The 16,015-nt window shown below is 43.7% G+C and overlaps 1 protein-coding gene across 1 annotated transcript in view; it reads right to left on the bottom strand.

Moving 5' to 3' along the window:
• Positions 1-4,799: 4,799 nt before the first annotated feature.
• The window catches only part of KIFAP3 (kinesin associated protein 3), a 74,497-nt gene continuing 63,281 nt past the window's right edge, over positions 4,800-16,015 (bottom strand). The window contains exon 20 of the mRNA XM_027463585.3: positions 4,800-5,223. Within this exon, the coding sequence (XP_027319386.1) occupies positions 5,115-5,223 (109 nt within the window). The 3' untranslated portion in view covers positions 4,800-5,114. The remainder of the gene's footprint in view (positions 5,224-16,015) is intronic.

Genomic DNA, 16,015 nt, shown 5'->3' with positions numbered 1-16,015 from the left:
AGGAGATCTATTTAATGCCATTAAAACTAATTGCTCTCTGTGCTGCAGCGTAAAGGGACTCCGGGGAGAGATTTCACGTGAGTATTTTGGACAGCAGAACGAACGTTGAAAGGAATTACTATAGTGCAGTGGGAGGTCTGGGCTTTTCACACACTATTTTCATATTGCCAATGTTATTCCAGTTTCATGCAGCGCCAGGGCATTAGGATGTGGTTTGCTCAGTCGTTTTGAACCTAATGTTTCGAGCGAGCAGGGCCCAGCAGCACACCCCATACCTGTGGCCTTGTCTAGACAAAGATTTAATGGCAATTGCAGGGTGCTTAACAAAGGTGGTCTAAGCTGTGCTAACTCCTTGGCTTTCTTTATAACTGAACTCCACCAATTTAGCATGCATTAGATTTTGTGCTGTCAAAGCTGCCCTGAACTTTGCAGAGCCTATTCTTTAGCAATGAGCTCCCCCCAGCCCCTTTCTGGTAAAGCCAGACACTGCCCAGAACAGGGCCAGTCCTAGAGATCCCACTCTGCTGGCCGGTAACTCGTTGATGCCAGGGCCCCTTTGACATCTGGACAGAAAAAGGGATCCCCTCAGATCTGCACCGAACTCTAAGTGGAGAGAAAGGTGCGTGGGGAGCTCCAGCAGTGGGGCAGAGTGCTCGGAGTCCCCTCCTCGTGCAGATGGCTGTAGGGGTAGCTGGAAGAACTGGGTCTTTTTAAATAAAGCAGAAGGAGGAAGGTGCAGGGGAGTGCAATACATCCATATCCTGAGTAGTATGTGAGGCATGGTGTGTGACACACCATGAGGTAACAAAGCACACAGGAACAGAAATTAAAATGAAGCTCAGAAACACAGCCTCCCTATTTCAAAGGTAGGACAGACCAGAAGTCTTTGTCCCAAATACTTAAGCTAAAAGACCCTGGCCTGAAAGTGCAAAATAAGGGTGGACGTTCCTCACCCCAGAGAAGCCACACAAGGACCTATGTATAGATTTAGGTGTCCCCTGTGCCTGCAGATTTGATGGGGAAAAGGAAGAAGACCTGAACAACTGCAGGAAAAGACAAAATACACTTAATACACAATGGTTGACATTGTGTATTAAGCTCTGGGTGCAGGCTTCAGGCAGTGAGGTGACTCAGGAGGCTCTCAGGAAAAAGCATGCTGGCTGCTCTATCATTTGTAGCATATTTACTTTGCTCGACTGCCTGTGATCCTCTGGAGAAGCATTTCTTCCCTTTATCTGCTGTTCCCATATGGCTCTGTCGTTTCATTCACACTGAAGTGCTGTGGAGGAGCTCGCCCTCACCAGGGTCCTACGGTGCTAGGTACTACACCAACACCACAGCTGGGTTTCTGCCCTTCAAAAACTGCAATTTGCCTTTTATAAGAGCAGCCCACGTAGGCTCCTTCAGAGTAATTCAGGACTCCCAAGAGCAGACAGGGAACTAGAGGGATCACAGAGCTGTTAGTGAGTACCTGATTAGGTTTGTAACTAGAAAAAACAGGGCTGGGGTGGGTGGCATTCCCTGCACCAGCCTGAACCACAGCTGATACCTTTTCCAAGGATGTTCTCCTGCTGCATAGTCACATCAGTTGCAGCTATGTTACAGTTCCTTTCTGCTAATAAGGGTATTTCTAAAGTACTCAACTGCTCAATAAACAGAAGTGGGGTTTCCTTTCTGGGGGATGGAGACCCCAACAAAACCAAAACCAGCCCAAAGCAACAGGCTACATACCAACTCGAGAAAAGTCCATGTTCTCATTCAAGCACATTTCTAGACTGACTGGTTGAAAACGTCAGCTTCTAGCTGTGAGCTGCATGCAAGGCAGCGCTGTCCTCCCCAGCCTGTGCAGGCAGCTCCAGTGCCTCTCGTTGCCTCAGTGCTCTCTCCTGAACCTCAAAAAAAAAAAATGAGCAGGTCACAACAACTTTAAGGGCTGTCAGCTGCACTAGTAAGTCAGCTTCATTTTTTTTTTCTTTTTTTTTTTTTTAGGACAGTCATGGAAGAAACAAAGGTTGGGGCTATTCTGAGCATGCTGTCTTTTCCCATGAAGAGCTTAGTTTTACCAGCAGCGCGTTACAGGAATTCCATTAAAAACCCTGCCAAAGGGGCTTGAAATCTGTTGTATCTAAACAGAGCTTGTCCGGCTTATTCCAAACGGATTAAATTTAAAAGAATCACAGCAGTCTTATTTCAGAATAAAATACATGTAGCAGACAACTCTGCACACACCAGTGTTTAGAAGACTTTGAGCCAGGTCCTTCCTAAGCTGTCTAGGCCAAGGATATTTGTTCACTTCTGCCTTTCCCCACCTTAGGTTGTTCTAGTAACCTTCTAGGTGCTAGTGTGGCATAAACAATAATTTAAAACAAGATCTTAGGATGCTGCATTAAGTAAAAAAAACCTCACTGCAAGTATAGTGTACAACTGTAGAAAGCCTGAGTGATAACTAACAAACACATGAACTTCTCAGCCTATGCTTATTTCACTGTACAATTAACTTTACAGCCTAATTATATCTAAGGCACCTGCATAACCAAACTCATTAATTAATTAACAGCAGACAGGGAAGGATACTCCTGTGATGGTTAGGGATTGCTGCTGTAGGGGGAAGAAAAGAGGAGCAGTGCAAAATCAGGAAAAGGAGGAAAGTGCAAAAGTAGAAGTTGCTAAAAGAAAACAGATCCCTCCGTGTCCCATTTTATGCAGGATACAGTACTCAGGGACTGAATCCATAAATACAGATAATTAAAAAGTTACCCTACAGGTCAGACTCTCCAGTCTCCCTCTGACACCCACAGGAAATGCGATATAGATTGAAAAGTGTATGTGCTCATATCTTTTTTTTTTCTTTTCCCCCTTTCTGGCTCAGGAACTGTAATTAAAGAGAAAATCAGCCTCTCTCCTGCCTTAGAGAGTGTAGTGGCACAGCTGGTTTTCATCTTGGCTAGCAGGCTCTGTCCTCAGGCTACTAAGTGCTGAGTAATTTTTACCAAGCTCTGCTTGCAGATAAATGATGTTCTTCTCTTAGCTGCTGCCAGGCAAAGCTACAAATACTTGATCTTTTATTCTTTTCTCATAAACTCCTAGCACTGAATACTAAAAATGCAGCCAGAGATTTTTCCACTGCCATTTATTCTCAGCATGGTCACAGCTGTATTACAATTACAGATACCCACCCATTTGCTGAAGCTCAACTGTAGTTCCTTGTTAACCTGAAGCTTCCAATTAAAGGCTCCTTCGGTTTCATTGATAGTTTGAGTATGCTCTAAGGACCCACTTTTTTTCCCCTCCCCAACACACATTCCATGAAAAGGGCAATTTCTTTAAATAACTTCATGCTAATTTTCTGGAAAGGAGGAAAAAAAAAAAGCCTGCATTTGAATATGCAGTTTGGGTGATTTCTCTCACAGCTACAGCTATAAAATATCTGAAAGGTTCTCACTAAATGCAGCACGACTGCTGGGCAGATAACATGTGGGTTCAGACCAATGGAAAAATTCTAGAAGGGTATGACACTGGAAACCCACCAGAGTTTAATTCATGTTTTCTGCAGCATTTCTAGTAAGGACTTAAGTTTTCTAAGCAATTGCACGTGAGTTAGTTAAAAAAAATATAGAAAAAATATTAAAAAATATTAGTTAATCTTGGCAAGGCTGTTCTTCCACCTACCTCCAGTAAGTGAAGCCATTAATGTGAAGCCAGCAGAGGGAGGACGCTGAAAACTAGCAAGAAATACCGTGGCTAATTTTAGACTCATTTCCAATCACGCAGTATAAGACCTAGAGAGCAACAGTGCCTGCACGTCTTTAAAAGATAAAGCAAGGTTCAAAAAACATCTTGATTTCAGATACTTTAAAGGTATAAGGCAAATACAAACTTCTTAAACACCCCCAATGCCTTCCTTACATCACCACCGGTCATAAGGGATCACTGGCTGTTGTTCTAGTAGTGTCAGCCCATCATCCAAGTATATTTTCACGTTAGGCAGCCATGAGAGAGAAGAGAGGAACAATTCTGTACATCAGTAACCATTTTAAAATAATGATGAGGTAGAGGTAGGTCACAAGGTAGAGGTATTTCAAAGTAAACTATTTGAACTGCTGTCTTGATAGTAGTGGCCAGAGAGGGCACTGTGTGTATGCTTTGTGTGTTGTTACGGGTCGGGGTACAAGACCTTAGCCTCAATTCTGTTTCACGTAGCACGTTTCAGACATGGACTTGCACTTGCAATGCTGTGATTGCATGAAGCCAACACGAAGGTGTCTCACAATGTCTTTGCTGCTGCTTCTCAGTCCATCGCCTGGGTTTAGATTCAGCTTACACCCCTATAAACAACCAGGACAGGATGGCTACATTCATATTTTAGGATAGGGAAGTTGGGGGAAAAGACTTTGCACCTTGATTCTGAACCAAGCCACAGTGGTTTTATTCCTCTCTCTGGTCCTCAGTACGCTGGTGGCAGTCTTCTCTCACCCTATGGGAACACCCATGGTAAAGGTATTTTTGTGTTACAGTTTCTAATTTTGAGTGTTTTCAGCTAGGCTGTAAATGCTTGAAGCCCAAGGGGAGTGAATCTGTGCCATCTTTCCATTATTAAAAGGTGTCAGGCCCAAGACTGGACTTCAGTAACTACGTGTGAAGACAGTGCCAGGAGATGCTGGGGCTTAACAGTGTTCCTGTTACTGAAGTGTTAGAGGGAAACAGTCCACATTAAACACGCTTCACATGAAGCATTCTTCTTAAATGCCTTGTAAAACAAATGAAACGTCGCTTAGAAACGCATTCACCACATTCAACACTGACCACACAGGTTTTTATATTTAATAGAAATTAAATTAGTAGCTTAATATACATAACGTGACGCTTTCCAGTCCAGTAAATTTCAATGCTTGCTTTCAAGTCACAGAGCAAATACTGTACAAAAATGATAAAGAGCAACTGAGGAGTAGAACAGTCACTACGACACTGGACCCAGAAAGGCTAGGTTTATCCGGAGCTACACACGCCAAAGGATACAGAGGGGTGGACCCGTCGTGGTACAGTCATGCATTACCAAGGGACAGATCTCCTGCAGGCCGGGGCAGGGAGCAGTGTCTGGAGCACATGGGGCCGTTTTATCGCGCCCCGTAGCTGTAGTAGTACGGCTCGTCCGGGCGGTACCCGTATGCAGTCGCTGGGCGGCCAGGAACCCCTGGTGTCTGACCAAATCCGTCAACTCCGATGCTATAAAAAAGAAGGGAAAGAAATTAAAGGTTTTTCTATGTTAGAGAAGGCGTACTGGTGCTGGTTGCTCCAACTCTGCTCTCCACGGAGAGTTCAGCAAGCCATCTTCCCCATTCTAGCCAGCACTGCTCCAGCTTCTCTTCCCTTGGCAAAAATGGATGTGCTGCGGAGAAATCAACACAACTCCTGTCCAGGAAAAGCAGGCCTAGCAAGTCATTGCACTAACGCTTTAAGTTCTTTATTATTTTTATTTTCTGAAAGCAGAGAAATGGAGAGCTGGCACTGTGGCATTAAAAGCAATTCACAAGAAGCTGGTTGACTTTCAGCTCAAGTGAAAATCCTGGGAGACACACAACTCTTCTCTCCTATCCTTCTATGGATTTACTGGCAAAGCACTTTGCTTCTGTGACTCAGTTTCTCTGTCTGTACATTGAAGGTTACGTGTATTTCTGGGAAGGCTTCGAGTCTGCTTCTTGCAAAGCCCACTGGTAACCCCGCGCCTGCACAGCACATCCAAATCATTTATTTTTCTTCCAAAGTGACAGCCAATTTTTGAAGCCCCTGGGCAAACACCAGCTAGAAATGAGAAAGTGAGAATATCTGGCATAGCGACATAGTTCAGCAAAGGACAATGTTTCTGATGGGCTGCAAGACTGACAAGCAAATGGCAGAAAGAATTAATCGTATAGTAAATGGCTACGTTCTGACGAGCCACAAGAAGCCATTTTTCATCCAGAAGAGCATCTTTTACACCTAAAAAGTCCCACAGCACAAGAACTGTGCAGGGAAAAGTGGCACATATTTCACGCTCAACAATAACTCTCACGCAGGAGGTAGAGGAAAAATGAGCATTGCCTAAGATACTGGATGCCTGCCTATTCTTAGCTATGTCACTTTTTAACTTCCACATCAGCAGGACAAATAGAAAAGGGTTCTGATTTATTGTCTGACTGAAGATGCATTGAAAGGAGCTGAACTTCCCTTCTGAAGACTGTCAAAACACAAAGAACCGAAGTGCTTTTGGAGTGGGGAAAAGCTGAAGCTCATTACTGCCAATTAGACATATGGAACATGGGTTATGCAACAGTCAAGGCCTGGGAAAGAATGACCCAGCCAGAAGACGTACAATGGGTGGGCCCCAGGCCCTGGCTCACCAAAAAGCTGGCACTCCCGCGTCGCTTGGATTGAAAGGGCTCAGCTGAAGCGCTGGGGGACCATGTCCAGCACTTTGTCCTCACAAAGAGATTTTCCTCGGTTTGTGCTGCCACAAGGGCCGAGGAAAGGACTCTGTGCCTGGTTTCTCAGGGAAACGGGTCACTTGTGGGATATCCTGATGATCACGCGAAGGTGGAAGGTCTGAGGCTGAGGTTTGTCCTCCGAGAGGGAGGGAACACAACCCACTCACCCAACTGCTGAGAAAGCCAGTCTGCTTCACCTGAATGTTTCTGGAGGAATGCAGTGCCCTGGAAGTGGTGTTTCCACATCTGCCTGCCTGAATTTGGGTTGGCAGTGCCTCTGCCTCACAACTTGTACCATCAGTCTGACCCTGAAGTCCGAGCAGTCCCTTCAGCAGGGCCAAGGAAGCAGAGCAGGAGTACTGCCCCCTGTAGTGATGCAAAGCTACGTGAGCACATGCCTCTGGCTCCACACCCACCTCTGGCCACCAATTCCTTCCTGTACCTACTCCAAAGTCCTATTACTCTTTTCCAAGCCCATTATGAAACGTGCTGGTAACATCTGAGGCAAATTCTCCAGGTCTGTTGTTTGTTCCTGGCAAACAACAGCTTTCTTGGGAGTCTTCGAAAGCTTCAGGCCTGCTAAAAGATGGCACTGTGAGAAGTCCTGTTACTTTTCTCTGCATCTCTTATCCCCAGAAACACCAAACCCTGCACTCCAGCTTTCCCTCTGCCTGCACTCACTTCGGTTAGGGGATGGTCTTTGCTTCTGCCACTGCTCTGCAGCATGTAGACAGACCGCTGTCAGACACAGCTCCCTGACCTGCAGAGCTTCGAGAGCTCCTTTTGGCCCCTCCTAGCTCTTGTTCACTTTGCTACCAAACCCAAACCCTTTTTTCCTTTGGGTGAGGTGTAATAACGATGCTGAGCCACGAGGTGGCAATGGGTCTCTACGGCTGCAGGCAGAGCTCTCCCGGCTACTTCCAGTTCAGAAATCCTTATTCAAAAACTTTTAAATATATTTAAATTGATAAAGTGAGCAGGGAAAATGTGGTTTCAATTACATTCTCAGCAAATCATTTTTATATATTTTTTTTTATAAATGTGTAAGTAATTAGGTAAAGATCCCTAGAGTTTAAACTTTGAGGAGTATCAGTTATTTCCAAATGGTTTAGACATATGTTAGTGTCCTGAAGAAAACTGGAGGAGATGGATCAGCTGATAACTGCTTTGGACAGTTTAAAAAGACAAAAAAAAAAAAAAGAAAGGAATAGAAAATCACATTAAAACACCTTGATCAAATCACCGCTCTTCCCTATTTAAATATTTCTCATCAGTAAATGAAGGCTTGCCCCTGCTTCAAAAAAAAAAAAAAGTTGGCTTCATTTTTACATCTCAGTGATCTTGAAACATCCCCAGATTTGCTTGTTTGATTGTTTGGGCTGGCAAACAGCAAAAAGCTTGTCCTCTCGGTGGAAGGAAAGGCTATTGAACCTCAAGAGGTAATGGGGTAGGGAAACAAAACAGCAAACACGCGTCTGCGGACTGAAGTCTGGCTTACTCATGAGGCTGGCAAGCCAAGTGCAATGACTCTGCAAGCATAACCTACAGAGGTGGAGACGGGTTTAAAAACTGAGTCCTGCTGAATCCTTGCCACTCCTGCCAAGAACAGCAAAAAGGGTACAGCCGGGAAAGATGGTTGATTTCAGCTGTAAACACTCCTGGGCTAATGACTGGCCTGAGATGGTGATTTGTGCCGTGTGCTCTTAGATTTATACCAGCAATCGACTTCAAAATTTGCTCCTAGGTAAAGCATGTTGTTGGTTTTATTTATACAGCATCTACACGGAAACTGTGCTCAACAGAGCATCAGCCTGTCCTCCCAGGAAGTTACAGGCACAGTTATGCCATCAAGGCAACTGTACACATCCCCAAATTGTTATTTTCCTACCTTTAGGCAGCCGGGTTCAGCTGGACACCTACCCTGCGAGTTCTTTAAGGCAGCTTTGTCTCACAAAATCGCACGCGTGCGCACCGGTCGGAGCTTGCTACCCACGCAGCCGAAGCACAACTGCTTTCTTGTGCACATTTACCACCACTCCTGGAGCTCATGGAGTTAAACAGTGAACAGCACAGCTAATTACTATGTAATGCTAACCTCAGTTGCTGGTTCATTTTGAGACCCTTTAAAATATGAACTGTGTATTTTACCCCTATGCACTCTCTTAATGATTTGTTTTTTTTAGACTGAAATCACTTCCAGCCATCAGTTATACTCGCGGTCTCTACACATGCACTTCTCCAAGCACAAATATTTCTTTTTCCTATTGGTCTGCCAGCCCCTGTCAGAGCAAATTTCACTTTAAACTAAATGCTATGATACTTAAAACCTCTTGGATTACTCGGGCTGCTAGTGTGATCTATGACCTTCCCCAAATGACAGCTGAACTTTCCAATTTGCTTGTACTGCTGGGGAGCTGAAGAACACATGCTGAAGAGGAAAACGTTCCTGATGGGCATGAGGACGGGGAAGATTTCTTAACAGCTCTGCTTATTGATACTTAACGCCGATTCATAACATCCAAATTACTGTGCCCGTCTCAGATCCTCGGTGCCCTGACATCATTTAAAACAAAGCCCAACTGATCGCAGGAAATGCCAGCCAGCATCCCACTGCGTCCACAAAATACTTTCCTGAACTCCCTCCTGAACGCAGAGCCTCAGACAGGCTTTGTGGCACGTCTGGAAGACTTGGCTGCCTCAGACACTCTGCCAGCAGCCCTCTGCTGGGGTCCCAATGCAGGTTTCTGCGTTGCTCACGAGCTCATGGTGCAGGCAGGGGGGCTCCTGAGGTTAGCCTGCACTGTGCCAGCACCTGGGTGCAGGCTGACCACGGAGCAAAGCTGCTTTCTGTGAGTTTTCGTGATGCGATAGACACCTGAGCCTGTCCACGCTTGCACTCACACTGTTAGCAGCGCTGGTGTTGACAAGCTGCTCTCAAACGGGGACTAATTCCTCTGGCAGAAGCAGGGCCTCAGAAAGGCAAATCCCAGATCACTTGGGAAATTCTTGCTTGAAACCAAGCCCTTGAAGTCCAACTGGAGACTCACTGGTAGGATGCACGGATCTTGGAGTAATCCCAGAAAGAAAAACTGCTTGGGAAGGAGGCACGGAGCAGTACAGCGAAAAAAATCATACCATAAAGAAAAGGTGGTGGCTGCCTAAGCAGGCAAAGGTGGCCCAGGAACAGAGCCTTGACCTGTGAGGGTGGGATATCAGTTTAGGAGCTTTATACTTTAGGGCTGACATTTTATCCTTTTCAGGTTCATGGTTAGAAGTCCAAAATTAAAGCACTCTGAAATCACCAGCCACTGAAAATGAAATCCAAGACAAAGCTTACTTGAAGCACACACAGCTTCCCCCAGAGCTACATTTTCAGCTGCATCTTTTCTCATCCTAAGCCTGCCCTGAAGCCCTGCCAGTCCTCTCCTTAATCTGCATCAGCAAGGCTCACGTCTGACAGGCTATCCACCACTCAATAGGGATACAAGTTTTATAGTTTTATTTTACAATAAAAGCACATTTTATTGTAAAATATGTAAATTTATAATTCACTAGGCACTCTGACCTTGATAAGACCAGGCAAACACAACATGCACAGCTCTCAGCAGCCCTACCAGCTCCTCAGGAAGGAATCACACCGTTCTGCACGTGTTCAAATGAAGAGCTGAGGGGGGGTTATTTGCAGGCCTAAATACTCAGCCCGTGTTTACACACAAGGCACCTTTTCTTGCTCCCACTGATCACACTTCTGGCTTCACAAAACCCCTGCTGAGTCAGAGAAGGGTGCAGTGCATCCCTGTAGTCCTCACGTTTCCCTTTGTGAGCCTTAGGATTCAGGATGGCGTGCATCCAGCCAAAGGAGGTAGGAAACATTTTTGAATTCTACAATACAACAGAAACTTCTGGTTTAAGTTATTTCAGGTAACAAATATTTAAGGTGATGGAAGCTAATCCCCTGCAGGTACACCTTATCCAACATTAACAAAGGCTCAGAGTCTGGGAAACCAAGGGCTCTCTGGCCTTTCTTGTGATACCTGCCACCAACTAACTCTTAAATTATTTTCATAATAAACATCATGAAACAGTGGAAGTCATCAGAAAACGGCATAAAGCTTTTGCCTTTGCTTAGGGTCTAGCAATTGAGAAGATGATCCTGTTTACTTCTGTGCCAGCTGCTGCTTCAGTTTTGCATTGCCAGCCATAATTTTTCCTGTTCTTCAAAGTACGAAGGCAAACCATTGGTTAGAGAGAAACAGCATACAACTGAGAACCCTTTAAAAAAAAAACAAAACACATTTCTTTATATAAATGTTCTGTAACCATAGATTCTCCCACTACTGGTAATGACGTTAAACTATAAACCACAAGCCTCTTAAATTCTGCCTCTTACAGCCCCACTTTCTCCCCTATCTGGGAAGCTTTTTTTCCCCCATACTTTCTATTCCTCAGGCTCAAGTGGGAGGGGAGCTTTGGGGCAGGGACTCTGCATCAAACACCAAGCCTGCCTCTACGTTAGCATTTAATATTAATGTTCTTTTAAGGGTAATACTGTATTTGCTCAAAAGATAAGAGATGTCAGAACGAACCCAGGCGATGTTATTTTAGCTCCCTTGTGCATGATGATACAGCTTTTATGGATATGATCATGTCTCCCCTTCCTTCTGATCCAGCTTTCTGCAGTGCACTTAATGACTTAAAGTTTCCAGTTGTTTCTGGACTGGGTGCCCAGTTGTATCTCAGCACAATACCGCTGTTTCTGCCATTTAATTATAAACAAATGCAGATCTGACAATTGTGGATATGCGAGCACTGCATCTTCTGTGTCAGGCTCCAGCTACGCATCAAGCAACCAGCGTGCCAGAACTCACTGGTGGGAAGGCAGCATTTAAAAAACATATTTCCCAACTGAAGGGGAAGAAAGCACTGAGCTGAAAACAAATGACCCTGCTCAGCCAAATTCAGGCAGAACCTTGCTTGAAAGCCATGGAGCTTGCCATCTCAGCTCTGTGAAAGCAACCCGGGACTCGGGCTCAGTTTCTTGCTCTGTCAGTTACCTGCTGTGTGATCCCAGGCAAGTTGCTTTTTCTCCATGACCTCAGTTTCCCAGCTGCAGTATTGACAGAAAACCAAACCAAACATTAAAGACATCAGATGATCAATTGCAGTAATTAGAAGACTCAAATTAGACCAGTAGAAAAGAATCAGAAGCCTTCATCTACAACACCCCTCAATAAAAAAAAAAAAAAAAAAAAAAAAAAAAAAAAAGACTTTCTCAACTGCTAGGAAAGCAACTTATCCAGATGACAGCCAGCAGGGAAACTAGCGACTCAGGTGTTTCATGCAACTCTCCTGTTCCTCCGAAAGCCATCAGAATAACTTCCCCAGCGTTCCCTCACCCAGACGCACAGCTCCTCCACATGGTAGGGGAGTTTCTCAGCTATTCTGCACAGGATTTGTTAAAGGTCAAGTGCACAGTCAGAGCTGGAACAGAAACCAAGAGTTCTGAATTTCCATTATAAGCCTGACAGAAACCTCTCCTATGCTCTTGGCTCAACAACTGCCCAAACCCGCTGATTAGATACATCCATTTCTAAAAAATTAATTAAAAACTACAACATAAAAAAAGGCCCTCAGAAACAGGCAATAAAAAAAATAATCAAGGAAGATGTCTTTTCCTCCCCCTCTCTTCTTGGGCAGACTAAAGTATTTGTGTCAACACCATAAATTGAAGAGCACATTGCCTTCACCTTAACCCAGCAATAAGTCTGGCTTGGGGCTGTTTCAAACATCTCTTTTACTGAGCTCTGGTGATGTCAGTATTATGCTTTGTACGGCAGCTTCAGCCAACAGCCAGAGCAGAATAAGATCCTGAAGTGGCAGCTCCACAGAGGTGACTTGTCACTGCCTGTATCAGCGCAGGATCTGATCCACATCTTGCACAGGCTTCCGAGCAGCCTTCCTGTTTCCAGACGAGAAGTGTTTCTTGCTTCCTGTGCTAAGTTACAGATCAGGGTCACTATGGAAATGCGCTCCCAGATAAGCAGTCGAAGCAGAAATGCCAGTTCTCAGTGCCTTGGACTAGCTGAACAATTATTCCTTTAAATATTTATACAAGCTCCTCAAGTCCAAGCACTGCCACTCAGCTCTGTGCTTCAGTACAAACGGGGAAAAAAGTTCCCCCTTGTGCACAAATACCCAGAGCTGTGCCAACAGGTTACTGGCTGATAGTCGTGCTGCCTCCAGGCTCAGCACCAAGAACCAGGCAACTCGACAGGGAGGATAATCCAGATGCTGCAGGGAAGGAGGGAAGAGTCAAAAAAAAAAATCTGCTCTGCCTTGGGTTACAGCTGCAGCCAATAAAAGCTTTCAAAGTCTCTTCTGAAAGTTAACATTACTAGGGGATTTGCAGTGTTCGCTAGAGCACACACAGCAAATGCAATGGGAGCATTATTACTGATGAATAAACATTCAATATTTTTGCCACCAGAGAGGATTATCCAGATTTCAACCCGTTTATTTATCAACGCAGGGCCCTAGTGAAGTCCTGTCAAAATCCATCCCAGGCCAGTGATCGTTTTAGTGGAAATCAAGAAGGAAGTAAATCTGAGCGCCTCTTACCACTTTTCTTTGCTCTACCACTAGATACACCAGGGAACGCGCCAGATACAAATACAGATGTTGAATATTTTCTTGGAGATCTACATCTCTGAGCAACATTATTATGCAAAAATTTCAACTTTAATTAAATGGAAGGAAAATAAAATGTTTCTAGGCTAAAAGTTGGGCAGGGAGTCTTGGAAAAAACAGCAAAAGTTAAAAAAACTCAAAACCCAGAAGGCAAATAAACTCTCTAAACTTGTAGACTTTTTTTTTTTTCCCCTTAAATCCCATGGTTAAAAAAATCTTTTTGTTTTCCAGAGGGAGAGAAGGGTAGCTGTCATCATACATGCATGACTGAGGCTGATAAAGACAGATTCCGTGTCAAATTTTATAATCAACGCAATTTCAACTATTTGGCAAAAGAAATTAATTTGATATGTTCATTTGTTTTTTAATACCAGAGACTTGTTTGCAGCACACGCTCATTTCAGATAATAACGATCAGAAATATCCCACCGATATATGGGACTTAAGAACTACTCGTTGTATGTTTAATTTTGAATCCTGTGAGCACGCTTATACGTAGCATACAAAATACCCTTCACTTTATTACAGTTTTAAATCTTTCTTCCAGGTCTGGCCTTGCAACCACTTGTCTTGATAAAATAGGTCACTTGAAAAAGGAAAGCTCAATAAAATGAATTACAAAAACAACAAGATTAAACTGATTGTGCTGTTTTTGTACAGTGCAGCTGAATTCTGCAAATATGCTGCTGGCTGTGGTTTGGCATTTAACAGCATGCGATCAGTGAGAAGGAGGAAATTTTATTCTCATTAACTGTTGCAGATTTACTGCAGTGAAAAAGGGCTATGTAACCTGAGAAGTGACAGAATGGAAAGATCAAAGCAGCAGTCTGGAAACTAAATAAACCTTCTGGCTACTTCCTGCAAGGAAAATTCACTCTGGCAATGTAAAACAGAGTCCAGTTAAAAACTACTCTCAGTTTTATGAGCTGTCACAGCAGCTTGAGTGGTTTGGACCAGTCAAGTTTAGAACATTATATTTCCTTGTTTTTGTCTCAGATACTTCTGTAAGCAGTTTTATAGTTTCTTTTTCTTTTTTTTCATTTTAAAGAGAAAAATAAAATTCTTTTCTTTTGGTTGAAATCGAGAAGGTCACAGCTAAACTCATTAAAAACAGGCAGGTCTTCATTTGCACATTCCATTCCCATTTACTACGTTTTAATATTTTACTTTGAGATTTATAAGCAATGTACATTTGCTTTAATAACTCTTCCGCGTTCTGTTCACTTATTGTTTAATATAAGTGCAAATCAGTTTACAGAGCCCAGATGGCTTGTAACCAGGGAGCCAGTCTATTCCTAGTAGCACATCTGGAGGGACTAAGAGCAGCAGACAGAACGTGGGAATTAATTAATGTTACATTTCAAAAGAGGCAGACCCAGGTTTGGGGGATTTTTTGGTAGGACATTCCACAGGACTGGAGCTAACTGCTGCAGCATTTTGGCATTCTTTTAAAATTCTTAATAGCCACCTAGACCATGTCGGTTAAACGAGGCCAACTGCAGGTGGAATATAATAAAATCAAAAGCAGCCCAAAAATGTGAAAGACGAGTGCAAGTGAAAGAGGCCCTAGTATCCTATATTCCAAAAAAGCTGAAGTGCATTAAAACCTCAGCACTAACTCTTCCCAAACGACATCTGCACCTTGCTGAAAAAAATTACACCTTCAAAATATTCCCAAGCAACCTATTTCATCTATTAGCATACTAGTGTGATTGTTCAGAGCAATTAAGCAGCTCTTACAGTAAATTAAACGCGTGCAACACGATCCTCCATGATCAGGGACCACACACCTTGGAGAGGTGGTGTGGTCTGGTCAACGGGGCACAGAGAGCAGCCAGGAGAGCACTGCTCTGCTGAAGGCTCTGGCACCTGGCTTTGGACAAAACTTCTCACCTTTGGTTCCCTGCCCACCTCAACTATCCTTGCTCTTTGGGGTAAGGGCCGTAAGTTGTGCTGTGGACATCAGCTGCATGTTGGGGGACACAAAGAGCTGTTAGGAAGCTTCTCCTCGTGCAATCTAAGATGAGAGCAGTGATACATAAGCAACCAAGCACATTAAGAAGTTGCTGTATGAAGAATACTGTTTATGAAGACCAGTGTCCTTATTTCGGTGCAGTATGTGTGGATCTCCAAGCTCTGGGAAAATCTTTTTCCCTCGAAGAATCAAATCCCGGTCTTCAAAATTGCTACAGTAACTGCCCACAGCGTAAGAGCATAATTTGATTCAATACATATTAGTGAGACCCAAACTGGATTGCAACATGATCAGGTTGCAGTACGTAATTTATATAAACATGGCTTTGAAACAACAGTATGAAAAAACTACTAAAATGACAACTAGCAGGGAATATGACCACCAACTATGACCACATCGGGGAAAGGAATGAGGTAATTCTAGTTTAATACTAGTACTGTAACAAATTATTATAAACTGGACAACAAAAAATTAAAGCTTGCATTCAGAAGCTTACTAATAAAGTGTTCACATTCTGAAAGCATTGCCCTCACATTTACATGCCACAGGGAAACAAGTGCATACCGTGGATTTTGACATTCAGGCCACGATCCAAGACCTACAGAAATTAAATTAAGTCTGTCCATTTATCTGCCCTAGACTGTAATCAAAAGCTCCAAAACACAGCAGATCCTGCTTCCTTACTACTGTCTTTTAGATGCAAGATGTTCATTCCACGCATACAGAACACCTGAACAGACCCCGTTTGGTGAACAAAAAGAAATGACTAAGCTTACCTGCCTGTTGCACACGAATAGTCACTAAATGCTGCACTGTCCACCTAAGAAGTGTGCTTTCTCATGTCAAGCCTTATCAAGCAGCAGCAAATTTAGTGAAAACCTCCTGGCCATGA

This window comes from Anas platyrhynchos, chromosome 8, assembly GCF_047663525.1.
Source record: "Anas platyrhynchos isolate ZD024472 breed Pekin duck chromosome 8, IASCAAS_PekinDuck_T2T, whole genome shotgun sequence".
Taxonomy (NCBI): Eukaryota; Metazoa; Chordata; class Aves; order Anseriformes; family Anatidae; genus Anas; species Anas platyrhynchos.
The sequence above is the reverse complement of the archived record's forward strand: the minus strand, read 5'-3'. Positions and strand labels throughout refer to the sequence as shown.